This window comes from Calonectris borealis, chromosome 1 (assembly GCF_964195595.1).
Source record: "Calonectris borealis chromosome 1, bCalBor7.hap1.2, whole genome shotgun sequence".
In the NCBI taxonomy this organism is placed as follows: Eukaryota; Metazoa; Chordata; class Aves; order Procellariiformes; family Procellariidae; genus Calonectris; species Calonectris borealis.
Window position 1 is genome coordinate 197,387,099 of NC_134312.1, and position 26,866 is coordinate 197,413,964.

General features: G+C 34.9%; 1 protein-coding gene across 11 annotated transcripts in view; it reads right to left on the reverse strand.

Moving 5' to 3' along the window:
- Positions 1 to 26,866, reverse strand: part of PAN3 (poly(A) specific ribonuclease subunit PAN3) — an 81,378-nt gene that overhangs the window by 24,133 nt on the left and 30,379 nt on the right. For 9 of the 11 annotated variants that reach the window (XM_075139850.1, XM_075139851.1, XM_075139848.1 and 6 more), the window contains 8 exons: positions 20,918 to 21,079; positions 12,044 to 12,194; positions 3,537 to 3,784; positions 2,840 to 2,944; positions 2,123 to 2,180; positions 813 to 974; positions 559 to 675; positions 353 to 454 (listed from right to left, as the gene is read on the reverse strand). In XM_075139850.1, the coding sequence (XP_074995951.1) occupies positions 353 to 454; positions 559 to 675; positions 813 to 974; positions 2,123 to 2,180; positions 2,840 to 2,944; positions 3,537 to 3,784; positions 12,044 to 12,194; positions 20,918 to 21,079 (1,105 nt within the window). The remainder of the gene's footprint in view (positions 1 to 352; positions 455 to 558; positions 676 to 812; positions 975 to 2,122; positions 2,181 to 2,839; positions 2,945 to 3,536; positions 3,785 to 12,043; positions 12,195 to 20,917; positions 21,080 to 26,866) is intronic. The other 2 variants (XM_075139853.1, XM_075139855.1) reach the window with 1 other exon arrangement.

Consider the following 26,866-nt stretch of genomic DNA (forward strand, 5'->3'; position numbering starts at 1 on the left):
GATCCCATTCAAACTTATTTCCCTGTCAAAGAATTGTAATTCCCTTACAAACTGACACCAATTTTGCCAATTAGTCCTCAGTCAAATGTGACCAGAAAAGCAAATTGTTCCTTGTTACACTTTTACCTTAACTTTTAACTCTAGTTATACTTTTCTGTTATTTAAAAAAAAAATTATATTCAGAAATTTTACAAGTAGAAAGTGAAGAGTTCTCTGATCCCAATCAGCTCATGATATGACAGAACTGATTAGCTAAAAAATTAAGTTGAAAGACTATTTCTGACCAGCTATTTACTGCTTAAGTATTAGAAATAGTTTACAGAAGTATTGTATGATAATGTATTTTCCTTACCCCATTTTCGTTTTGTGAAATAGGCATCAGCACTAGGGTCATTGAAGTGTCTGCTCATCATAGTCTCTCCTCCAGCATGAAAATCATATGCAAACACAAGAGCTTAAAAACAGAAATAGGTGACAATTACTAACTCAAGCATATTTAGAAAAAAGTCTCAACACATCAGTTGGGGGAAAAAAAAAAAACCACCACAAAAAACTTACAATGTTCTCCAAACGCTTTAGTGGTAAACACTTCACGCAAGGTTACTATATTTGAGTGCTGAATTTTTTTCCACATGTCAACCAATACCATGCACTTTGTGTTAACAAGACGAAAACCTAGAAAAGAATGAAAACCATGGTTTAAAATGTAGTGGTTTTACTTTAACATTTCTTCTGAAAAGCAACCAGACATTAAAATATGACTAGCATGCTTAGGAATGCTAGTCCTATCGAGACAACTCGATTTTTCTCACCATGTATTCTTCGAAGGCAATATGGCAGATCATCTTTACTATTTACAGCTTTATAGCATGATGTAATGTACCCAAAGTTGCTTGTTTTCTGTATCCGATTGGGCGGTGGCAGTGGTTCCAAAGGAAAGAGACTGTGGTAGCTGTCCACTTCCGCAGGAACTGCTAAAATCAGTTTATACAGAGAAACATATTAGGCATCAGTTGACTTTGAGAAAGTTATTACAGTAGCAGAGAAGATTAAAATGACTGTCATTAATACGTAAACTCTTTGCCGCATCTTCTAGGTCCATGTAAAGTTAAAATTCATTATTTTTGCTTTAATACCAATATATAGGTTCCTGGAAAAGATTCCACAGAGCTAAAATAACTGTCTTTAGAAAAAAGTTACACCAAGTAAAATCAACAGAATAGATGCAAAGTTCCACCTGCCATTTTCTCATTTGTCTTAAAAATTCACCCTTCTGAATGACCTTTCTTTGGTGTTCTTTTCCTCCACAGATTCATAAATAAGCACCAATTTCCATACAGACTTCATACCACTGCAAGAACCCTGTTTTCATCACAAAAAAGCAAATCTGAATCTTACATGTTTTAGCTGGTTTAGAAAACAGAAAGAGAGAGAGGTGCTGAAGGTTTACAAATCAGATTAAGAGATTACCCTGGCAAGAAGAGATACACTTGTACTTCATCTGGATTAGTAAACTAAACTGCTTTTTTTTTTACTGTATCATTATCATATTAAACACACATTTGAGAAGTAAGGATACTGCCACCAAAAAAAGCGATCTGTTTAAATCAAGTTGAACACAGTCAATTGTAAATTCTCCAAAAGCCAAATTACAATGAATAGTATATGCTTCTCTTGCCTGACAACTAGTACAAAGTCTTCCCTGATATACCAGCCAATTCACTTTAAAACAAACTAATTTGCTACTTCATATACAGCCTTTGAAAATATATGCATCCTTAAAGAAATACCTAATATGTACAAAGTAATACAATATTGTTCTTCACAAGGTTTTATTGTTGTAATGATTTTTTCTTTCTCAGCAATTTTAAGTATTCCCAACCATTAAGGAGTTTCAAAACAGAAGAAAATTACAGAAGAAAAAAAGAATAGAAGCAGGAAACAAATTTCATATTTCTGAAATACTTTGTATCTGGTTATCCACAGCCCAGGCTGATGATTAAGTCTTCATGAAAACTTAAAAACAGGTGGTGTTTTTTGCAAGATGTTGGTAGTATTGTTGAATACACACAGTTGCAGAACAATATGATCAGAGTTTAGTTTATACGAAACACTTACTTACCAGGAATATCAGCCTGATCAACCTGGGCCATAGTTATTAAGTGTCTGTTGATCAGTTCCTGAAGAACAAATTAAATCAAGTTTTGAACATTATAATTCAGCTTATCATTTTTTATAAGTTAACAGTAAGTCTTTGAAGTACCAGCTACTTGTACTAAAATCAGGAGTTGATGCAAGTGTCCGGGGCGGGGTGGGGAAGGGGAGAAGATTACTAGCTTGAAAAACATTACTGACAAAATATATAAATTCTTGAAGGAAGGAGCTGCAGAAGACACTCTAGCTAGAGCTAGCATTGACAGAGGCACCTACTACAGTAAAGCTGAAATAAATAACCGTCACAGTTACCCCGCAGAGAAGGGCTCATCAACTAACACCTGCATATACTTTCATTTCAGTGAAAGACTTCAAAACTGGGCAGAATGACGGCTTAAAGGAATGCTACATAAATGAACTCATGCACACCAGAACAACACACAAGACGTAAGAACACTTAGCTGAATAGTAAATCATGGTATGCAGATTAGATTGCTGTCACATATGTTGTAACCTGCCCCCACCCTCTGTTGTACTTCCATCCATTACAGGATTTGATTTTTTAAATTCTCCACAGGGAAAATTGACTGCACAGATTTTGAGTGGCTATTTCTCTTCTACTATTAGCAATTTTCTAGTTTTTGCCAAGATATGCGATTTTCCTTTAAATTCTCTATTATCTTACCTGTCTGAGCTCATCTGCCATGAAAAAGGAAGGTGCATTTGCTTTTGGCTGCATGTAAGCAACATGAGGTGCAGCTGGATGGTAAATATGGTAGTTTGGAAATACCTGAAAACAAAACATTTTAAGAAGCAGTTTAAAATCCTTAAGGATAGGGAAAACGAAGAGTTTTGTCACCCTTTTAGTTTGAACTACTGAACTACAAAGTCTTCATGCACAGTACATGTTACAAACATACTGTCAGATACATCACAATTTCTTTATGTGATATTCACTACTAATGATTCCAAGGGAGTGTGTGTATGTGTTTATGTATGTACATAGTTATTTTAACATTTTTATGACTGTCTTTTCCCCTCCAGTGTAAATGTAAGAGTTATTTAACCTATCAGAAAAAAAAAATCTGAATTTTTGATGTTTTCTCATTATGTATGTTATCCATCCATCCATACATACATATAAAATGCTTTCTTTCTATTGCTGTATAAAAAACCCCAAAACTCTACACAGAGGTAAATGAAAATACATTAAAAATTCTCTGGTCCTTAAATTTCAGTGATTTTGGAGAACAATTACAACAATTAAAAGGCCAAATTTTCATACAGAATAAGGGTTTCAGAGTGTTAAGAATAATCTCTGTAGTATCAACCAATTCAGCATTTGGAAACTCCACACACTTCTGTATCGAAAAGAAACATACCATTCCTGTGAGAGGTGCTGGAGTTGTATCAGTGTAGAAGTATGTTGTTCCACCCACTGTTTCCTTCTGGATCACCTGGCCAGTAGATGGAGGCTGAGAGACAGCATTAGCAACAGAAGCAGAGGCACTAGTAGGCACCATATAGTTTGCTGGGTTAGGAGTATGACTTCTTCTTCGAGGAGCAGGAGATGTATGAGGAGTTATTTTGGGGGAATGAAGAGGGGAAGATCCTGCTGACAGTGACATTCCTTAAAGAAACACAAAAAAATTCTTGCTGAAATCTTTGTCATCCAAAAAAAAAAAAATTTAGCAATTTGAAAAAAACAGCTTTCACTACCAATAATATTCTGAGCAGGTGAGACGTTTAAGGATTGCTACATCTATATGAAGAGTTAAGAGGTAAAACATTAAGAGCAACACTGAAAGATAAATTTTCCCAAAAATCTTTGCTTAGTTCAGAGAGAAAGGGCTTGGGAACTTATGATCTACACATAGGGAACTGGAATGAAAGACGTAGAAGTAGTAGAAAGGGGGAGATTAATCAAATTAATGCTGTGTCTAGAATAGAGTTTATTAAACTGCAAAAAGATAAAATATTAATGACTATATGTTAAGTGAATGTTTACATAAGCTACATGAGCCGTCAATGGAGTTTGCCAAGCTGTAATTCACTTCACCTAATTACATGCGTACCTCTTACTAGAACCAACTCCACAGCTATGAATGAGTATGAGAGTTAGATCTCCAGTAACTACAGCACACAAATAAGCAACACACAATATGCGACTTTTAATAATTTCAGGGAAGAAATTATCTATTTTTCTATAATTATTATATTCAAAAATCATCCTCCAAGAGATCTATTTGATCTCAATATTGATGCAAAGATAGGTAACTTCTCTGAATATGAAGTCTCTTAGGCATTCATGTAACGATTTTCAAATTATTTTATTGACTGGTGTTCACCCTCAACATTAGATAAGCAACTCAACTGAAACTTGAGAAGCTCACCTTCTAAACAAAGTGCATCAGCAGGGAAAAACAAGGGCAACTTTCTTTGCACACACGCTTTTTAGTTACCAAAAACTAGTTGAGTTTACTTCAAGTGTCATTATACGCAGAATTCTCAGATATGCTTATTTATAAAAGTTTAGATGTCAAAGAAACCTTCCAGGGTGAGGAAGAGATTACTCTTCAGAAAACTCCTAGTATTACTAGTAGAAGATCCTAGATATCTAGGTATTCAGATTAATACAAAGGAAAGCATCTATGAAACACATTGTTGCTCAGTTCAGATTGGATGTACTTTCTCTTCTTTAACAGTCGGAATTATATTAGTCATACTAAATTCTTTTTTTGAAAGTATATAAGATACACAACTTTTATATTTAATGCTCTACGGACAGCTGAGAATTCTTCTCCAATTAAGAATTCAGTTAGTTGGTACTGAGACATTCGCTTAAATTACTTCCATTTGGTAACCAGAGCTTAAAACTGGAAGTAATTTAAGCAAATGTCTGAGTACCAACTAACTAAGTAATAACAACAAGAGCAACTTTTTTTTGCATATACACTTTTTAGTTACCAAAAGCTAGTTTAGTTACTTCAGTCAAGAATTATTGTACGCAGTGTTCTCAATAGGCATCATCAGTAACATGTAGGAGTGTTTTTACACTCGTGTCTTGTCTCTACAGTAGTCGCATCCCTCCTACATTTATTCTTTTCTTTTTTTTTAAAGAAACCACAAAAGCAAATAACAATTTCAGTATTAACAGTTTAATCAGTAGTTGGGGAAAAATTATTTTGAAGCTGTATTATCCTAATGATATTAACAGAATATTTGTAACCTTTCATTTAGCTCCAATCATTTACTTTTTTGACATCTCAAAAGTTTTATATATTAATTCAGCACAATTATTTCTTTTGTTCTTGAAAAGTGAATAGTTCCAACAAAAAGAAGATTTTTTAATGTACACCATAAGAAAATCTTACATCTTTCTCCTTAGTTGGGCCTCTTCAATCATTTATTCTTTTTATAAAATATAAAAATGTAAAATATAAGAATATAAAACCATGAAAATTATAAAAATATAAAGTCTAGACTTTTCTGGGCCAGACCTTTTCTTTATATTAATATATGTACGTGTGTGTACACACACCTTATAGATAAGCAATATTATGGAATAATTGCTTGCTGATTAGTGTATTAACAATAAAATGTGAATTATAATAGGCACTTCAGAATGTTTAATTTTTAAAGTACTTCTGAATGGTAACACATGTAGTCTCCTAAAAATCTTTTTACAAATCAACTGTATGACCATAAAACGTTACACATTGTGATAGCACTGGTTTATGCTACAAAAGTAAGTTTCCATTAAGGTAAAAGTTGCCTCGAGTGACTAACACTTAAATATTTCAATAACTACTGTATAGATGGTTACATTTTTAAAAAAAGACTAAAACATAAATGCATTCTCAATCCACTGTGGGAAAAAAGCAATTTCAAAGGAAACAACATATTACTATTAAAATTTGAAGGATGGCCAATTAAAACGGCCACAAAACTGAAGCAGCTCTACAATTTGCGTCTACGATGTTCAAGGGATTCTCTTCATCTAGGGAAAGTTATTGACATGTCTTTTTCATTCTATTCCAATAAAACATGAGTCAACTCAAGTCCTTGCAGATAGTTATCTACCCAGATAGAAATAACTGGCTTCAAGAAACTTTTTTTTCAATAAAACATTCAACTGCAGGAACCAGGAAAAAACCCCAGCAGCCTTCATATATACTAACGAAAAATTAACTGAAGACTTCTCTACTTTAAAATAAAAACTGTACGTACAAGACACAGTATACCGTAAATCTTATCTTAGAAATGAAAGTGATTACTTGCAACCTCGCTAAAATTACATTGCGACCTTCTACTGAAAGTTTCTCAGAAAAAAAATAACAAATCTATCACTAGCAGTTCTTACTGATACAATTTCAAACAATTTCCACTGTAAGATTTACTTTTTAAAAAATTTATTCCTGCCAAAGAATAGTTACAAATATAAATCCTTAATGTCTTTTCTTGGGTATTAACGCAAGATTGAAAGAAACGGAAGACAGTCAGAGTTACATAAATCCTTTCAAACATCCCTCCAGCCTCGGTTAGGTCTGATTTTGGAAGGACATTGAGAGCTCAATGAAAATCATCTGGTGGGCAGAACATACAGGCTTCTCATTTGCCAATATACATAGTAAGCTCAAGATATGAAAGAAGCTTGACTACAGTTTGGTTTTATACTACTAGAACTATATACTACAAGTTACTAGAAATTTGCTGCCAGTGCTGCGGTGGATACCGACAGGCTGAGGCAGCAAATATTCAAGGTGATAGATTCTTCTGAGAGACCTGCATTAAATTCTGCAGAGTCTAAATAAATAAGTATTAATTATTAGAAGTCCAATATCACATAAAAAAGAAAAAAAACTTTTAATACAGTGAAATTGATGCATAGCTAAGTACTTACAGAAGCAAATAACTGGGTGGACAACTCAAGCAGATCTCACCAACTTCATTAGTATTTCAATCAGTTAAAATCTTACTAATATTAATATTTAACCACAACAAAATAGAATTAGAGGAAAATAAAGGAAAATGGCTGTATTAAAAGGTGAAGATATATTTCTACTGACTCATACTGAGGGAAAAAGATGGTACTGACCATATGATGGTAACAATGTGGTGAATATGGAACCACCTCTCACAGAATTAGACACGCTGTTTCCAACAGCACAATTTATATAAACACTTATTCACTTAAGGGCCTAAAAAAATGGGGTTTGAATAATCTAATTACATTTTTTTATATCTATCTATCTCTATCTCATACCAGTGATCCTGACCAAAAAAAAATATTTTTAAGTTTTCCCTATGAGACAGTTTAGTGTTCCCCTTCATTAAAATGCCAACAGGAGCACTAAGACAAACACCAAAAAGCCTGCTTCAAATTGTCCTTCCTAAGACTTATCTACTAGTAAAGGCAGCTCTCCATTCCTCGTCTTGGTGAATCTTAATAACCTTCATGAAGAAGTCAAATACTATCTTGGAAGGTAAACTGCAAGGAGAAAGGGCTTCTTTCATTTCACAATTATTTAAATCTAAAAAACAGCGGCATGGTATACAGCTGTCATGGTATCATACCAACATGGAAATAGTTGCGGGATTTGAAGGTTTTTTCACAACATTCACAGGGACTGTACAGGCTACCTACACATACCTGGAGCTCCTGCTGCTATTCTCATTTTAGGCAGAGAAAGAGGTCATGTTTACATATCCCTCTTTATTGCTGTATTTTCACTTCTTGCATTGTTCTTTTATTTTTGAAGTTTCATTGTGACTGAGGAAAGGGAAGTGGTAGACTTTGAAATTCATTTGAGACAGTGCTCAAAGATATTTTGTGAGATTAACGCTTCTAATAAAGCTTTGTAGCATGCAATATATTTGAATAAAAAGCTAGGTTGTATTTTGAATCCGGGAATTCACGCAGGTAAACAGGATCAAGGAAAGGGCATCAAGCATGAACTCTCATTAAGGACTCAGTGTCTACAGTTTTTTGGATTCAATGGAAGTTTACAACTTAATGAAGCAGGATTTCATCAAGCTCGTGTATACAAATCAGCTGGCTTACAACATAAATACTTTTTAAAGAGCAGAGGAATCCACTAAATGTTCCATAGATACTTTCTTACCTTTGTGTACAAATTTACTCATCTACAACCATATACCTATGCCTCTAAGGCTCATAACACATTCAGAGTTCAAAAATTAAGCATTTACCATTTTATTACTGTAATGTTTTGTACTTTAGAGATACTCTAGACTAATAGGTATATTTTGAGGAATGACTAAACGAAGTAAATAATAAAATCAGACTATTTCACTAACTTCTTTCAAGCAGCATCCTTAAATTCACTATATATTTCTTTTTATTATAAGCTCTCTATCAGGTCATCAGCATTATAGCTGTGTATTTCCAAGTTAATTAAATCTGCTTAATTCCCTAAACAACAGTTGTAAGTTCTTTCTCCTCAGTTTTATTTGGGATAAAACTAATTTTACAATCTCTTTGCCTTCTTCCTCTCTCGTATTATTCTGGCATGACTCTGGAACTTTCTCAGCAGAATAGCTGCACCATACTTGATACGGGAGGTCGGAACAAGCTCTCGGTGCCTTAGGCCACTCAAACCACCTCAGCTGAAAGTGCTCCATTTCCAGCTGAGGTCATGAGCTCTGAGAACTACACTCTCGTAGCCTGTCATGAATGGAGATGTGTCAACTAGACACAAGCACATCACCTTCATGCTCCTGGCTCCTAAGTCTACAGGTTCAGACTGGCAGCAGCAATGGGATCTCTTACATTCTGCATAAGCTCTGAGCCTGTCTTGGACTAAATGTAGAAGCAACAGCAATTGCTGTCATTTCCATCCATGACAAAGGCATCACTCTTTAGCTATAACCTAGCTTAAGCAAACCCAAGCCAGGCAAAGATTTTCTCTGCTAGGGTCTATACATATGTTCTCTCTCAAGTTTAACACAGCAATGATGTCTTATCACTTCGATGACACTCATGAATTTCTTTCATATGCTTTGTTGCATATTTTAATGGTGCTATTACTCTGAAATTGCTCCACAGAACTGGATAAGATAAGCTTGTTAGCAAAAGTACTGTTTGAAGATTGTCAACAACTCACTATATTTCCCATTCAAATGATAAACAGGATGTGTTGCTAGCAAGGGAATGGGAGGAGCAAAAATAGGGTATTATCCAGGGGAGCTTAAGAAAAGAAGGTTTGGAGAGGGTGAAGGAGATCTGTTCAAAGCTCTTCAATAGGACAATTTTCTCCAGCTATTCGTGTAAGTCGCATTTTATCTCACTATGTTTTCGTATTCTATTAAAGGTTACAGAGATGAAGACTGACTCTGTGTTGAGATTATGCTAGAAAGCACTTATCTAAGTAAATACATGTGAAAATAGGAGTAACCTTCTTCCATGCTATACCCTAATGGATATGGCAAGTGTGGATACAACAAGTTATCTATTAAAGTATGTTAGGTTTCAGTTGTCTTTTTTTCAGTATTTCTGCAGTACTGTTGATAAGACAGATGGAACAAATATTTTCCAGGGACAATCAACTTTGTGAACAGTTATCTATGAAATACTAGATGTCAAAAGTGGTTTTGATTTACACCTATGTTTGGGGAAATCTCAGAAATTAGTGATGTGAAAGAACTTAATTTCTTCCATCCTCAAGAGGGAAAACAAAGGATTGTTCTCATCATTTACCTACTTTGTTATGAAGTGAAGTATGTGAATTAAACTATCGAACTTTTAACAAATTATTCCTTTTAACAATTGATTTCCTTATTTCTTATGAAATATTAATTTCCTCCAGTACACTGTAAGCTACTATAAGCAATCTTAATCTCATGCAAATGCTTAAATCTTACACGTTTCCTGAAAGTTATTCTACTGGAGAATATACACTATTTAACTGGAAGGAGACTTATCTTTACTTAAAGGAAAATTCTTATAAACATTTTATATGGGTTTCATTTGAATTTGTTTTCAATTATTGAAAGCTAACAGATCCCAACAATAATTTTTAATGACAATTTCATAACATATTTAAATATTTTTTTTATTCTGTTATCCAGTATGACCTAAATGGTGAAGTTTCCCCACACATAAATACTGCTTTCTTATTTAAGAGACTAATCTTTTAGAAAGAGCACCTCCTAACTCACCTTGAGGTAACAAGTTTTTCTGGATGTATACTATTGACAGCTAAACCATTTAAATAAAAATAAATGTCTATGAGCATTATTTACACAGGACATTTAGGTTCAGAGAATTCTGCAGTGTAGAGAAAGAAGCTTCTAGAGAAATTAAGAGCACCTAACCCAGATCCTTAGTCTGAACTATATTCTCTTTTTAATTACACAGAAAGAGCAGGGAAACAAGCCAACTTTGCCTGAAGTTAGCTCTTGTGAATATTCCCCCATCCCTCTCATCCATAAACAATAGTATTTGAACCTAGATAGTTTTCAGCATTGGCATCTATATTTCTAGGAGCTCAAATTGTTGTACAAATTTCTTTAATCAACAGTGTTACTTATCCTTTCAAGTATTACTTACAGATAGTAAAGAAATTGGACTGTGAAGGATCCCTCTGAGATCCCACTGGACACTTTCCAAAAGTAGATCATTTTACTGTGTTCTATTTACTCCTTTATACACCTTTCAATCCAGGTGACAAGGCTGAGAGGCATATAAACACAACAGTTTTCCAGTAAGACTGCACAGCACAATATAGTATGAAGCAGGCACAGTACTGCAACATGTTCATTTGGTCAGCAGAAGCATCAATCACTTTCCTAGCTTGTTCCAGTAGTTATGACATGAGACCCAAGTGCTGGCTTCTTTCACATTGACACCGAGATTTATCCCCTGGCATCAGGAAAGACTGAAGTTCAGTTTAATAGATGGCAATTGCCAATACCGGTTTAAAAAACCCAAACATTTACAATATTTGCCCCTCTGCTACCTAATTTTGGCAGCTACCTAATGCTTCTTGTCCATTGTAAGCAAAGGTTTAATTATGTGCAGAAACTTGCTAAAGGATCTGCAATGTGCAATATCCAGAGCTGCTGATGGTTATATCTTAAACCTATTTCATTTTATTTTAAAAAAAATCATTAGAACGAAGCTAACTTTTTAAGATCAGAAGTCTGAAAGACGCATGAAGAGCTTGAACTTAAGTGTAAAAAAAAAAAGTCTTCTCACTCAATTGTATGACTGCATGGAACACATTTCAGCAAGTTTTAAACGTGGGAAATAATCATAAATCAGTCTTAAAAGTGAGATTAGATATGACAGCTACAATAACAATTAACACTACTTTGCAAATTAGTTTAGAATAAGCTTATCTTCTACCTTTTGTTTTCATCGAGATTTTTAAGTCCTCATCTATATTCATTAACATTGAAAAGAATTACTTCTAGATTACATACTCTAAAAACAAATCAGAAGAGCAGATCAATGTGTGGTAATCAGAGCACATATTCACTGTAGACTGCAGTGCATTTCTAGACTAGGGGTAGTTTAAATCATCTTCAGGTACTGCTCTGGCAAGGACTGCATAGAGCACAGTATGTGATAACTCACCACCCCTTTTCCCCAAAAAGAGCAGAGTAAGTTAGGCTGGGTTAATTTCAGTACTGCTGTGGCTGAACAGATTTCACAGCCTGCAGTATGATTTCCATACTACTGGAAGATAAATCCCAAATTCCTGCATGTTTATATGCTTGAAGACCGTCTTAAAATTAAGAGCTAAAGTAGGAGTTGGCTACATTTACACCCAATAAACCTGATCACTATCTACATAACGTTATATCTGACATAATTGTAAGTTAAAAGAAGCAACTGTACTGCAAATCATTACCCTCAACTTACCTGGTGCTAGCCCAGCAGTAGCAGGACTTCCCATGGAGGGGTGAGAGAACAAGGCTTGAGAGAAGGCAGACATACTTGACTGGGATACGTTACTCATCCTGGAGGTTGATCCTCCTTTAGGAATAAACTCACTTGCAGAAGGATTTGGTGTCTGTTTAAAAACAAATGTAAATTAAATGTTTATTTTAAATGTGAAGAGATGGACAGTGCCTATTAGGTAGAAAATACTTTCTAGGCAAGACTACCAAGTGCAGGTGATATTTTTAAGTTCCATACAGCTTGCTGACAAGAACAGCAGATACTGGAAGCTGGTCTGCACGAACCAATTTAATGTTTTTCTTGCTTACATCTGAAGTAGCATTAGCAAGCTTTCCGTACAAACAGCTGATGTGTGAGTTCATATAAACACTTTGCAAAAGGCTTTCCATAAGCAATACATTATAAAGTTGGGGAACAGACTTGACACTGAAAAAGCCTTGCCACTGCTGCACAGACTGTTCCTACACAACTTTATATCAAACTAAGTAGGAGTTTCAATTTAAAGCAGTAAAAACGATTCCTGCTAAAGAAGTCATCCCTGCGTCTATTTCAAATAGGCCTATATGTTTCTTTTTTGTGAAGTTAACTTCTGTTTTAATTACCTATTCCATTTACATAGCACCTTTAATAATGAGGTTTAATTTGGTACCACAGAAACAAATAGCAGCAGAGTGACCATCAAACATACAGTATCTATTAGTACATAAAACATATCACACAATCAACTTTTAATTTCTATTAAAATCTGTGCACAGGGTTTTGTCATTTTGCGGTAGGTTTTTTGTTTGTTTTGGGGTAGGAAGGGTTAGAAAAAGAAAATCCTAATTAGAGCTCAAAAGGCAAAAAGCTTATTATCGGATAGCCGATTACGAAAGACATTAGTGGAGAAAAAAGAAATTAAGCCAAGAAATAAAACCAATTATTACATGAACACACTGAAAAGCTTGAAGATTATTAACTGTCAAAGCAAAGTTTATTAAGTAATCTTCAGAGTACCTCTCAAAAGTGTCTAAACAAAAGTAGTAAAATGAGAAGACAGTAACATCTCCCAGTAGACAAAGGATGCTGTTAAGATAATCCATAATGTGTTTTAAAGCAAATTATATTGGATCACTTTGGTTTTAGGCAGTTTTAAAATAACCAAATATATCAACTGTTAGTTAAATTAGCAATATTAATTTTTAGCAATATATGAATAAAGTGGCATCAGAGAAGTTAAGTTAGTGCCAAATTAGAAAAGAAGTGTGATTACAAAACACTAATTTAGGCAATGATGAAAAGTATTTGAAAAGTATTCTTTTTTGTGTTAGTTTGTTTTTAATATCTTTATTTGAATACTTCAGCCAAATATCATAGTATTAATGTATTTCAAAGCACTGGAAAAGAAAGAGGATTCTAAAAGCTGTAAAATCAAAGAGGATGCTCAGGTTTAAAAGTGAATAGTAAGAATATTCTACCTTTAATCACACAGTAAAATTTAACTGCTAACCACTTTATGATCACATATTACATATTAGACATGTGCGTGTGTCTGAATATTCAAAGAACAGCTATAATCAAGTATGTAGACTGGTGAAGTAAAACAGATTCACATGGATAAAAAGTTCCTAAGAATCTTAAAACTCTTCAATCACATTTAGTTAAGGAAAACTTGCTAAGGTATACACTAATGCAGCAAAACAAATGGTAAGTTGCATTATGTAGACTGAAAACAAATAACTGATACATTTAAACTCAAAAGGCGATATTCTGGACTTATCTGAATTTTAGATACAGGAATAACTAAGAGAACGGTGTTCCTCTAGATAAAATCTGGCATGGAACAATTCAGCCAAATCTACACTGAAACTGGAGAAAATGACAGAGGTGGTAAAGAGTCCATTTGTCCAAGTTCAATAAAGCTGAAAAGTCATCATCAACAAGAGCAAGGGACAGAATTTGCAGCATCTTGCTAAAAACACAACATTTCAAAGAACTACGTGAGATCTAAGCTTTCATACTGCTAAAACTAGCCATGACACATGCACAGCTCTACCACACCTAAATGCTGCGTCAACTGGGCAACAAGGGCAGAACATGGCAAAAAAATTGAAGCATGCAAGTAGAGAGAAAGACACCTTCTGGAAGATAACCTCAGCCTTTCCCAGAGCAACTGAGAGAGTTCCCAAAATCCCATCCATACCATTCTGGCTAATCTCTTACCACTTTTACCAACTGATTCAATCAATGCCTACAGAACAAGGCTGCTTTTTATTTCTAAATGCATTCTGCAAGTTTTCATAGGCCAGTTTTGGTCTCTAAAAGTTACTTAAATATCCACCATCATTTTAAAATGAAGCTACTTGAGAGCTCCACTTTAACTGGTCAGTGTTTTAGTTTATCCAAGTGAAAGAGTCAAACCCAGGAATCTGCTAGAGCAGTTTGGATTTATGCTGTAAAATTATGAATATCAGTGGGTCAAGCCTGATGGAAATTCAGTTTTCATTCCATTTTTTGGTGTCACAATTCAGGATCAGAATCAAAGCCTGATAAGATTAAGTTGTTTCTATATAACTTTGATGAAAGCATTTTATATGAGTAAACAACTTTGATTTGCACGGCTAGACCTTTTATTATAAAAGCCTGTTTTACTTCTCTGTGATGTTACAAACATGAAGTTGTAATCCAAGACTTCCCCATTGGTAAAAAAGTGATTTAAATTTTGGTTCCAATTTTAAAAGACCTTTCCACATTCAAGCTGTTTTCTAAATACAGAAAAATACCTGAGCTCCACAGCCACGAGCCAGAATAAACTAATCATAAACTACTACAACAAAATTTAACAATTTGTGGTCAAAACTAGTTAATACTTTGTCAGAAAATTTGAAGCTTAAGCCCCAGGCCATGTTTAAATACATTACATCTATGTGAAGTTGCAGTTATTAAACCCTTTCCAAAAGCATACAAGTTTTCATCTGAAGTCAAACACCAATTTTTCTGCATACACTTTGCTTCCAACAAAATAATAAAAAAATATATCCCAAACACTTTCATAGCCTGTAGGCTAGAATAAGTGACTGGACTAGACTAAGTGATGGAATGGAGTATCACTATCAGTTCTTTTAATATTTAATCTTTTCCTTATTTTTCAAACTTTGTAGGCAACCTATTCTGCACCACTAAGCATGCAAATATGCCAAAGTTAGAAAGCCACATTCTTAATGGCCAATGATTCAAAAAATTATGTTCCTGGTCGGGAAAAATATCCTACTTTCACTCTGGCAACTCCTAACACAAAGTGTAAATTCCAGTGCTAGTTTTACATTTGGATCAATGGTAAGCTTGAAAATCTGTCTAAAAGGGGAATATCCTAGAGGGGCATTTTTACACTTTTTCTGTTAGAATCTTACCAAACTTCCCAAAACGAAGTAAAAAAATTTTTTATAAAAATAAAAAAAAAATATTTTTATAAGAATGAAAATAATCTGTATCTAATTAGTGAAAAAAAATTTCTTCATTCTGTAAGATGTTTAAACTTCCTACAAGCACAGCTTTAAAACAAATTTCACTTAATTAGTCATTAATTCCCCATCTCAGAGTAAAGTAACTTGTTCATGCTAAACTAGGCTTAAAATTTTAAATCTGAGTAAATCAGAATTGGTAAAAAAGGTAGAGAAAACAGGTATTGAAGACTTTTATTAAACCTTGGGAGAATTAAAAGAATGGAGATGCAAGAAATACTTAAGAGGACATGTAATGAATTATGCAATACTGTGATGTTAAAAACAAAAGCAGCAAATGCACTTTCAAAAGCCCAGACAAGAAACGCAAAGCCAGCTAGCACTGTCTGCACTATGCAACAAACTAAAGGCTGTATTTTCAGTTTCAAATGCAAATGTCCTATAAAAAGGCACATACAAAATTATTTCAAAATATTAATTACCATGTTTTCAGCAAACAGCTTTAAACAGAAAAAGTACAGCTTTGTCAGCTATGTTAGATTTTCCTAGAAACACACCTAAAGTAACTTCCAACTCATACATTTACTACAATTACCACCATTCCTTTTTCTTCTCAACCTGGCCAAGTTTAAATCTCATCCCCCTTCTTCCAGTATATTCATAAAAATACTGTCAAACTAAAGCAGGGAAGCAACTTCCCTAGGCATTATTTGAACTAATACCTGCATGATGCATTCTTATCAGAATGATTCCATGGAGAAATTTCACCAAAATACCCTATTTTCAGATTCTTTATGTCTGTACTCTCTCAAAGAGAGAAGAGCCTCTTTTCAGTTAGCTTTGGAAAGAAACTTCCAAAGACAGACCACAAAACTGAGTCCATCCAGTTCCACATACAAAAACAATTTCTATACTTCTGTACATCAGAGAATGCAAAATGTTTTAAAACACATACAAATACAGTCCAAATGAAGGCTGAATTTAGTCATGATACAATTAGGAAGGATGGAACCACAAGAGAAGTAAAAAAGGCGGGGGAGGACTATAAAACAACTCATTTGTGTCACCATTCAGCACAGAGTTTATCTGTCTGGTGGCTTTTATGCTTTTAAAGATATAAAAGGAAATACAATTAAAATATGGGGGAGGAGGGGGAAATAAATATTTTGTGGGTACCACCGAAAACCAATTCAAGGCTCCTTAAAGGAAGGTGCAGATGAAAGTACAGAGCAAGCCAACGATCTCAGCTGAAGACAATCGCTGGGAGGACCGCACAGCAGCATGCAGCCTTACTGTACGTTGAAGAGTTGCACATATCAACAGATTTCCATAGTTCAGAAGATGAAAACTCCTGTTTCATCAACTACGTATTTCAATATACATATGCTTTTTTCTCTACGCTCCTAAGTGATAAACTCCTAAGGTCCCACTGCTGCATTCATTCATAAATGAATCCTTAAAGTGCCGTGGAGTACAGAAGTATGCTGAAATACAGGGATGTACAAGTTATGGAGCCTTTGGAAAGTCATGCAGGGATCCCACAGGAGTACTGGAAATCACCCTTTTCTCTCTCTTATTTCCAGTTCAGCATCTCACAACACAACACAGCTGTACAGCAGCAGCAAAGCCGTCACCTCTGTTTTGGTGGCTGTAACACTATTCTGTTAGGTCAGTCCTGGTCCCACATTCTACCAAAGCCAGCTACCTAAAGCAAAAAGTAGACCGATTTAATTTTATTTTGGAAGAATGTGCTAATGTACTTACCATGCTAAAAACTGGACACAAGCCTTTTTGTTCTCTTTTTATGTTCTCCTTCACCTCCAAATTCATGCTGATCTGTTCTGACATCCCAAATTACATAATCCTGTAATGGTTACAGAAAACCTCCACTAAACTATACCCATGCTATAAGCAGGACAGTCCTCTACCAGTCTATTTTTGGCACAGTTTTCAGAATATCTCTTAGGAATCCAAAAACATGCAAAAGCTCTGCTTGTTTTTCATGTGTGGTTATTTTTTTGTTGTTTTGGGGGGGTTAACTTTATTGTTGTTTTATAATGGACAGATGTGCCATACAAGGAGCTTCACTTTACGTACACAGCATCACCACAACCCCTCTGTTTCCAGGAGGATTCCTTGTTAACTATGACATCACGGAAGGACACATCTGGGATGTCGGAGCAGCCCAGCAGACACTGGAGGTCACCAAGGGCTTCAAAGCAAGTCTCCTTCTCTCCCACTATTGAATTTGTGCAACATGCTTCCTTATCGCAATTACTGTGACAAGTCGTCACATCATTCGTACAATAAGTTCTAATAAATTTCAATTCATCAACAGTATTAGCCAAATTGCTCTACTGCTCTTTCAGAAGAGTTAGAGACAATTTCATCAAAACTGGGTCAAATTTGTTGGCTAAAGACTTTTTTTTAAACCAGAACACAGGCTCAGACAAATGAAACCACTAGCAAAGTTTTGTTACATTTTAGCAAGTAGATCTTACTAAAAGGTAAACTTTTAGAGACTCAGAATATTTTCACGTCTTTAACAAAATACTTCGAAGTACTGTAAAAACTATAAAGTTTTAAAAGTCCATGTTTTTGATGCAAAATTTTTGAAAAATTCATTTTTACAAATTTTTTTTGTTGAAGAAACAAAACCAAAAATATCAGTTATTCATGGTGCTTAACAACTGATCTGTATAACAAACAATGTATCTATTCCTACTATTTTAAGCAGAATTGCCATTTGCTATCATGTATCACGTGGTGGTGTAGTAGCTCAGGATATTTCCTAACATAGGGTAGGACATATCACTGAAGAACAAACTTTGATTTGTTTTTTTTTTGCTTTTTTTTTATGCACAACCTAGAATACAATTCTTTTAATCATGTAAGTGTAACACAGTATTTAAAGTAAATAGATCTGGATTATAAATTCATAGCCACGCATGAGAAACAATTATACTGTTTCACAACGCATGTTGTAAACCACTTTGCTTTTTAAAACAGCCATTTTTCGGACAAAAATCTCTAAACTTTGCACCACGAAATAGTGTATTCCCACATCTTAAACCACACATTTGGAAGAGTGGACATTCAAATAGACACAAGCTTCAACATCTGTCCAGCACTGCAAGCCCTCAGTAATTTTGAGGTGTAATTCTTCTTTCTCATCTTCAAACATAAACAAAAAAAGATACCCTCAAACAGATGTGCCTCCATCATAATTTAACCTTTCTACTTGTTGCTTAGCACTCACTATCAGCCAGAATTCAGTTTGTACAACCTATGTTCACACCTGCAAAAATCTCTAAACAGCCTGTATTTCAAAATACTGAAGAGGAGTGCTATCTGTGGATTATATACATACTGAAGTAGAAAAACAAGGTCAATCTGAAATTTCAGCACGAAACTACCCGTTTTTAAGTAGTTTCATGTACCAAACTTCTCCAGCCATTTTTTGTGCTTTTATAATTAAAATTTCCAATTTTTAGCATTTTCGAGCTTTGCTTTAGCTCTAACTTAGAAAATGTTCACACTAGAATACAAAGATTTACAATGATCAGAATGAAAACATCAAGATAAAATTCAGTTTCTCATCTATGTAGTACTTCATATAACCTCATAATCTCCTCTGCAGCCTGTTTTTACACCTTTCCCCATTCACTCTTGCCAGACTCCACTGTTCTCTGCAATCCCTCCCCCTTCTCCTATTTCGCACGGCTGGAACATCCTTCTGCTCTTATTTCCACCAGATATGCACATACATGCTTTTCTGAAGTCCCATGTCTCCATGGGAAGCTATGTACTTGCATCATATAATACAAAATTTTATGCTGTACACAGTTTAAGTCAATTATGTAGCTGGGATTCTGGCACAATAAAGGAGTTTGGAATTGCACTCTTCAAAAGCCACGTGCTCTACAGCCAATCCCAAGCTATTGCCACTAATCTTGAGAGGCCCTTGAGCTTCTCATTGCCACACTTTCAACACAACTTTGGAGGGCATAGGTACTGAAAAGACAATTGCTCCTGGCCAGAAGCTTCAAGTCTCAGACTACTAGCTCTCCAGCCTCCAGGAACATTAAGTTTTTCTGCTCTACTCTAAGTGGACTAGATCAACGACAAACCTTGCTGTGACACGGAACAGCAGAGAAAACAACGGAGGACATGAGTACAAACAGGGCTTTTCCTGCCCTTTAACGTCCACATGAAATTTGAAGAGCAATTTTCTGTTTCTCTCTTCTTAAAGCAACTGCCTACTAATTAAAGTTTGCACTCCCATTAGATACACACGGTAAATTCAATCCGTCGGTCTTCTCTCCCTTGAGAAAAGTAGTGCCTCACTGGCTCCAACCACTCCTCTGCAACCATGCCTGCTCCTTCTACCAATGTTTCCTTTATGCTTCATCTTTACTGCCCCAGTGGCTTTGCTGCTTCCCCTGCAGCAAAACAGACAGACTTAAGCCCAAATGCCCCTACGCAATCGGTTTGCCTGCATCACACTGTCCACGACTCCCGATTTCAGTAATGCAAAGATGTCCAAACATCAACTAGTGCAACACTAGTATTGGTATGGAAAGGCTCTGTTATGAGCTTCACATTGGCCCTTACATGGCAGAACTTTAGTGAACGGAAAGAAATTCTTAAGGTGCCACAAATTCTAGTTATATGTCTATTGTCAGTTTACCCATTTCACTCACTTAGAAGACATCAGAAAGAACATAATCCTCACAGGAAGACTAAAATAACGACCTCTGAAGAATCAAAAGCACCACACAAGTGCAGATTCCTCCCAGACTGGAATTATCCTTCATTATCATCCCAAGGATAACCTGCTACTTCTGTATGAGATATGCTCAAATCCAGCTGTACCTGTCCCCTCTTAAGAAGTTGAAGAAAATTCAGAAATAAAGTAACAATGAAGTTTAACACACAAGTTGAGAAATATAACTATCCCAACATAAAATTTAAGAATTTACACTTTCTGATCATAGTGGTTACATCTTCAAATTCTGTACTGAGAGAATTTTTTATTTGCGTTAAGTATCAATCATTTTAATGAAGATCACTAATTTTAGCAGTAGAAACTTTCCTCACATGAAAATTTAATTAAAAGGTTGTGTTTGTTTGCTTTTAAAATACATTTATTGATTATTTTTGCTCCTCCTCCACAGATTATAACATAATCAAGCAGAGTACATAGCACAGCAGTGGGTGAAAAGAATAAAACATCTCCAAGTCACTCTCCTAGAGGGCCACTATGCCTACTTTGTGAAATAAATATTTGATCCGTTCTCAATCCATATTTGGAGTAACTGCTTCTAACATTTTCCAAGATTTAAAATAAAGCATCCAAAATACTGAAAAAGTGACTAGTAAAAAATAATTTTACCTGTAAATTGTTTTCTGTGACTCTGTTCCACCAAACCATATTGATGGGTACTCCTGTTTTACACCTGTCAGCCAGACAGCCGATAGGGTTCTTTGATTTTCTTGCTTTTGATCCCACCGGAACTATCCTCTCATCCAGCATCCCCAGTCGATACTTCCTGGGCTACGAAAAAGAAGGAGAGAAACCAGGCCACTCCTAACAACCCTCCATCTAAAGCTACACTAAAATAGGTATTACACTGTGATAAGATTTCTGGATTGGTGGAATAGGAAACAATTTGCAAGTAAAATTTATCTGAGACTGTTTCCTTTCAATCCTGACTATTTGGTTATAATAAACAAATCTTTAAAAAATGGAAATAAATATCAGGACTACTAATTATTTGTAAGCAAAACTTTCCATCACAAGTCAGCCACTGACATATGAGTACAAATTGGGGAATTCAAATTGGGGAATTCTGTAAAAATTAAAAAAAAAAAAAATCCGTACTTCTCAAATAGATACCTTCAATCACATCATAACACTGAACTCTAACACTTCCCTTGAGATTTCTGTCAAAGAAGAAATTAACATTGGCTTTTGTATGCTTCTTTTTAAGTTCTAATTTGCCAAGACTCATCTCCTGAAGACTTGCTTTTAAAAATCAGATAGAACTGCATAGCCAATTGCAGCAGAACTCAATGAGAAAAACAGTTCTGCTCAAGTTAATATTCAGAGGACTAACTTCAGCTGCTGTCTTAAGTGAAGACAGACAAGAATTACCATGATAAATGCATTGGAAACTCATTAAACTTGAGAAAATAAAACATGCTTGAAGAAGTGAACATGCAGGAAGTACTTGTGCCTCGATACGAGTGACATTTCTATTACATCGGTAATGATCTCTACAAATGAAATCATTTATAAAGCATGATATGAACATTAAATTAAAAAAAAAAACACGGGGGGGGGAATCTGTTAAAGACTTTCAAACAGGTAAAGTACAGAAGTTCTCCAAATTTCTCTGTGCTTTCAAACCAATGTGTACCTACCAAGATGGCAAATACCACCAAAAGAAATATTTCATCATGTATGCACATATTTATACCAGGACCTTTTATACCAATTATACCAACAACTGGACCAAATTGCAGGGGTTGGTCTGTCTTCCTTTTGCTGTGGTTTTCTGATGTGAAAATGTAACTATCATCATCTGGACATAGACCACTTTTTAATTAATCAAAACTTAACTTACCTTTTTTCAGATATTTACTTCAGCTGGTACCTTAGAAATCTTAGCAATGTATATCTTGATATGCATTTTAAAAATTGTTCCTTAGGAAACAAGGCAAGAATCTAATTGGAGAAGATTTCCCACTCACACACAAACAATTCGTAAAACACAGGACAAAACTACCATAAAACAGCTGCAAAAACCAAAACCTAAACAGATTCCCTCGTCTACTTCCCTGAAAACTTCTAGGCTGAAAGCTTTGGAAAGAATTAAAACTGAGAAGAGTCTCTAGTAGCTCATTTGCCTAAAACAAAAAAAACACACCACAACAAAAAAAATCCAAGGATACCAACACTGACTATGAACTACAAAGGCAATAAACTCCATGAAGATCAAGTTAACCAACTCTAATAACAATAAACAAGACTGAATTTTGCTGTACCAATTAGAAATTTGGTAAACTGTGTGACAGGTAGGCATGAAGTCCTCCTATAATTCAAATGCAAACTTGATCACAGTAAATCTAAATATTGGTTATTTATTGGGAGAATCACTCAACTATTGGGCAACGTACCACTTTAGCAATTCAGAAGGACTACTAGTATCATAAACTGCAAAGCTGTAAGGTCTGAGAAGCCAGACATACAAATAACATTGGACTTTAGGGCAGGGTTTGAATGCAGTATGTGTTTTTCTTAGTCTGGCTACTGGCTATTGGAAATAATAGCATAATGAAGAGTAACAGTTTCCTTGGCAGCTTCCCCCTCTCTTTCCATGTTCTACCAAGTGCAGGGGCACAGTCTGCCTCAGACTACTGGGCTACAACCCAGTGTCCAAACACATTCCTATTCATAAAGGGTTCTTTTAATTCTCCATAATAAAAGGTGATCTATAAATATTTTGAAAAGGAGAACCAAAACAAAAGAACTGAGCCAACGTGGAGAAAAGCTATTTCGGTTACAATGAGATTCAGATTCCAGGCAACAAAATGAAACTGTATTTTAGGCTTTATGAAGTGCCATAAAGGGGAGAGGAGCAATGGTCAATTCTACGTCATAAAGCAACACAGAGACAATATGAGTTCATATACCAGTAGCTCTTGGCCTACTGGTATGAAAAAATTAAACTAAAAAGTGGGCGAGACTAAATGAAAATTTTACTTTCATTATCTACTATAAAACATCACCAGATTACCAGGCCAGGATTTCATTGTTCAGATTAGAAGATGGACAATAAAATATTAACATTTGGAAATAAATTTCAGTCTATTTGCATCAAAATAATTCTAAATTACACTTGTTTTCAAAGAGCAAAATGGTATCTGATTCAGAAGTCTAATCTGAATTTACAGGAGATCAGAAAACACAGAAAAAAAGTGTCTGCCATGAGAAGAGATTCAATAGAAAGGAAAGATCAAATAGACTGAGCAGCTTCAACTTTACTACATTCCTGCCCTCTACACAGAGCAGCAAATAAAGCAACAGAAAAAGAATAGCACATCTTGAAACAAGCAAGAAGTCAGCATCCACTGATCATTTCCAAACTGAACTAACGTATGTACCTAAAACAGAGGCATGTCAATCTGGACAAACCAACCCAATTTCTTCACATGGGGACAATTTCTCTTAGACGATTACACAAGCAATTGCATTTTTGCCTTCCGAAAAGTCTTTCTATGAGGTAAAAAAACCTGTTCAGCCATACAGATAAAGGGATAGTTCAATATACTGAACTTTTTTTTGAGGGGAAGGAAGGTGGCTAAAGCATTTAAATACTTCATAATCTTTTAGCAAGTATTTCTCAAACTAGATTGCAACTCCCAATATGGTTACAAGTTCCAAATGAGTTGTGAAAGGTCAAAAACATCACAATTATTTTTAAATGGAAAAATAAGGTTAAACTACAATAATTAAAATGAAATCTAAGAGAAAGGAAAAAAACAACAAAACCAAATTATTACAAAGCATTACTGGAAGAGTTCAGTTCCTCCAGGGCAAAGAAGTGAGAAGAAGTAGTAATTACTGGCTGCAAATGTTTACATAAGGCAGGGAACAGCTAACTACCTTTAATTGCTAGCAACAGCTTGGCTCCCCAGGGTGAGAAGGGTAAGCACTTTCAACCATAGCTAATAATCATAACCCTTGCGCTGTAGAACCAAGCTGCTGCCAGCAATTAATGATAGGAAGCTATTGGTTGGCGTGATTAGAGGGAAGGTGTTACATTATGAAAGATAAACCCCCAAAGTCTGAGAAATATTACACTTGAACAAAAGAAATCCACTCGAAAAACAAAAAGGTCCTTCCTGAGTAGCATCTTCACATCAGAACAGTACTACAGATGAGTAACTTAATTAGCCGACGCTAGAAAACATTCCTCAAGTCAGCTTAATTACTTGCTTCCCGTTCATTCAACAAGAACTTTGGGAACATGTTTAGCAAGTCTGTTTTCTTCCTACTATTTGCTGCACAACCTGCTAAGAAGCATCTTAATTGTTAATACAACTGCGTAACTGGATTTAGTAATAAGTTCTACAGGATGTTACACTTGAACATTAGGTACAGTTGCCAGGAATATTCTAACAGATTTGCAAGCTGGTAATATGAAAAAGAGAAGTTGTCTTCTTGTTATTTTTTAAGCTTTAGAGCTTATATATATGGCCAATAGAGCTACAAACCCCTTCACGTGGTTTGGGTTTGTTGCTAACCAAGATACTCTCTCTTCTTCCTCTTTCATTACAACCTCTCACTGGTAGAGAGGCAGACAATATTTATTTTCTGTATCTCAACTTCTGAAGGTTGGAACCAATTTTTTTAATTTGATATCCCCCAAAAATGGAATAGGAGCCTGGTCAACAGGTTAAAAAATAATTAAGTGTGTATTTGGTTGGTATTTGCTGTTGGGTGGTGTGGGTTTTTTTCTTTTTTATGAAAAAAGGAAGAGTACGCTAACATTTATAAAGTTTATATGTTTATAATTTTAAAGTTTATAATGTTATACATTGAGATTACATGCACTTACAAACTAGCCACCCTTCCATCTGGAACCGTTTTTTTAAATTGTTCATGAAACCCTGGGTTTGGCTGGGAATAAAACTTTCACTAATTAAAAGTATCATACAGAGTCAAACACAAAAGACTCTTCTACCCAAAGAAAACTAAAATGTGCAATTTGGCATGGAAATAGGTCTTATTCCAGAGCAGCATATTTCATCACTGAAAAAAAACCATTCTTGTTTCAATCAAATTTTAGAGTGAAAGCTGCAACAGATCAGGCATTACATCATGCATTTTAAACCATAGCTAAGGAAAACTTTTCAGGTGTACACTAAAAGGTGTATTTCATAAGTATATATGCTGTAAACATGAAAATCTTGAATAGTTCAGAAGGAGCTAAGGAAAACTGACAGATCTCTAAGTCAAATCTTTTCTCACCAATTTTGCTAGGTTGGATGAGGTATGAATTACCACAACAGCTAAAACCTAGCACGGATGTAGTTATACTGACAAAGTTCTTTACTAAGAAACTCCACCTGCTGAATTGAAATAAGCTGGTGGAAAAGCAGGTTTTTTCCAACATCATTAGAGCAGATAGTACTAACCGTGTAGCAAGGACTTGCCAGAGTACCAGAACCCCAAGATGTACTTTCAAAAACTCCATTCCTAAAGGAGCACACAGTGAGCAAACTACAGGTTTTTTTTAATGTTTAAAGGTATCTTTTCTAATAGGCCAGAAGTTTTTATATTACTTATAAAAATAGAGGAAAAATGATGCATAGTTAAGAACCCAAAATATAGGTAAAAGAGGACTAAAGACCGATACAACTTTTACTCTGGTCTTTACTAAGCATATGATTTCTCAAAAACGGTGTATTTTCTACCTGCTTTAAATATTTGTGTAGTATCTTCAACAAATGTGTGCACAAGTTTAAAAAATCTTTCAATTATTTTACTGCAAATCACTCTTAAAGACTACATACATCTTGGCATAGAAAGAATCAAATAAAGCTTGTAAATATAAGCAAAAGCATCTTGCACATTAAAGTTACATTTGTAGTTAACTGCTTCAGCTTGTAAGCTGCACCTGACAAAGTCTGGGTGGCTAACTGAAAAGTTATGCTTTAAAAATGGGGAGCGAGGGTAGCATTTACAGTTTTAGATGTCTGTATGTCATAACATATATCTGACCTGCTTAGATACAAAATCAAAACAAGTAAAGGTCTTTTTAATACAATTCTAAAGCGCTGCGCTATGCAGTCATCTTCTTTTGCTCTTTTCCTTCAAATACATAATAGGATGAGGCAACAAAAATATGATGCCTCCTCATCAACGTAAAAATGTTACATATTTCTAAAAGGAAGTGCTTTAATAATTCGATTTTTTACATAACACAATGATCACTAATCCATACACAAAAATGAATGTGAATAATATATTCTCCCATGTCACACTCAAAAATGAAAAATGCCATACTATGTAGTAATTACAGCAGAGCATACAACAGCAAGAGCATACAACCAAGGAACAATTCCAATAACTAACTACTATTCCAAAGAAAAAATGTAAAACAGGTTAGATGATATCGTGCCCTTAAAACACATAGTCTGAATAGTCTGTCTTTATATATTCCTGCAACAACTTTTTTTTGCATCACTTAGAAACTGTAATGTTTTAGTATTGCACTAGGGGTGTATAATCCCAGAAGGAAAATTTCAGGTTTGAAATATAAATTTAGCCCAG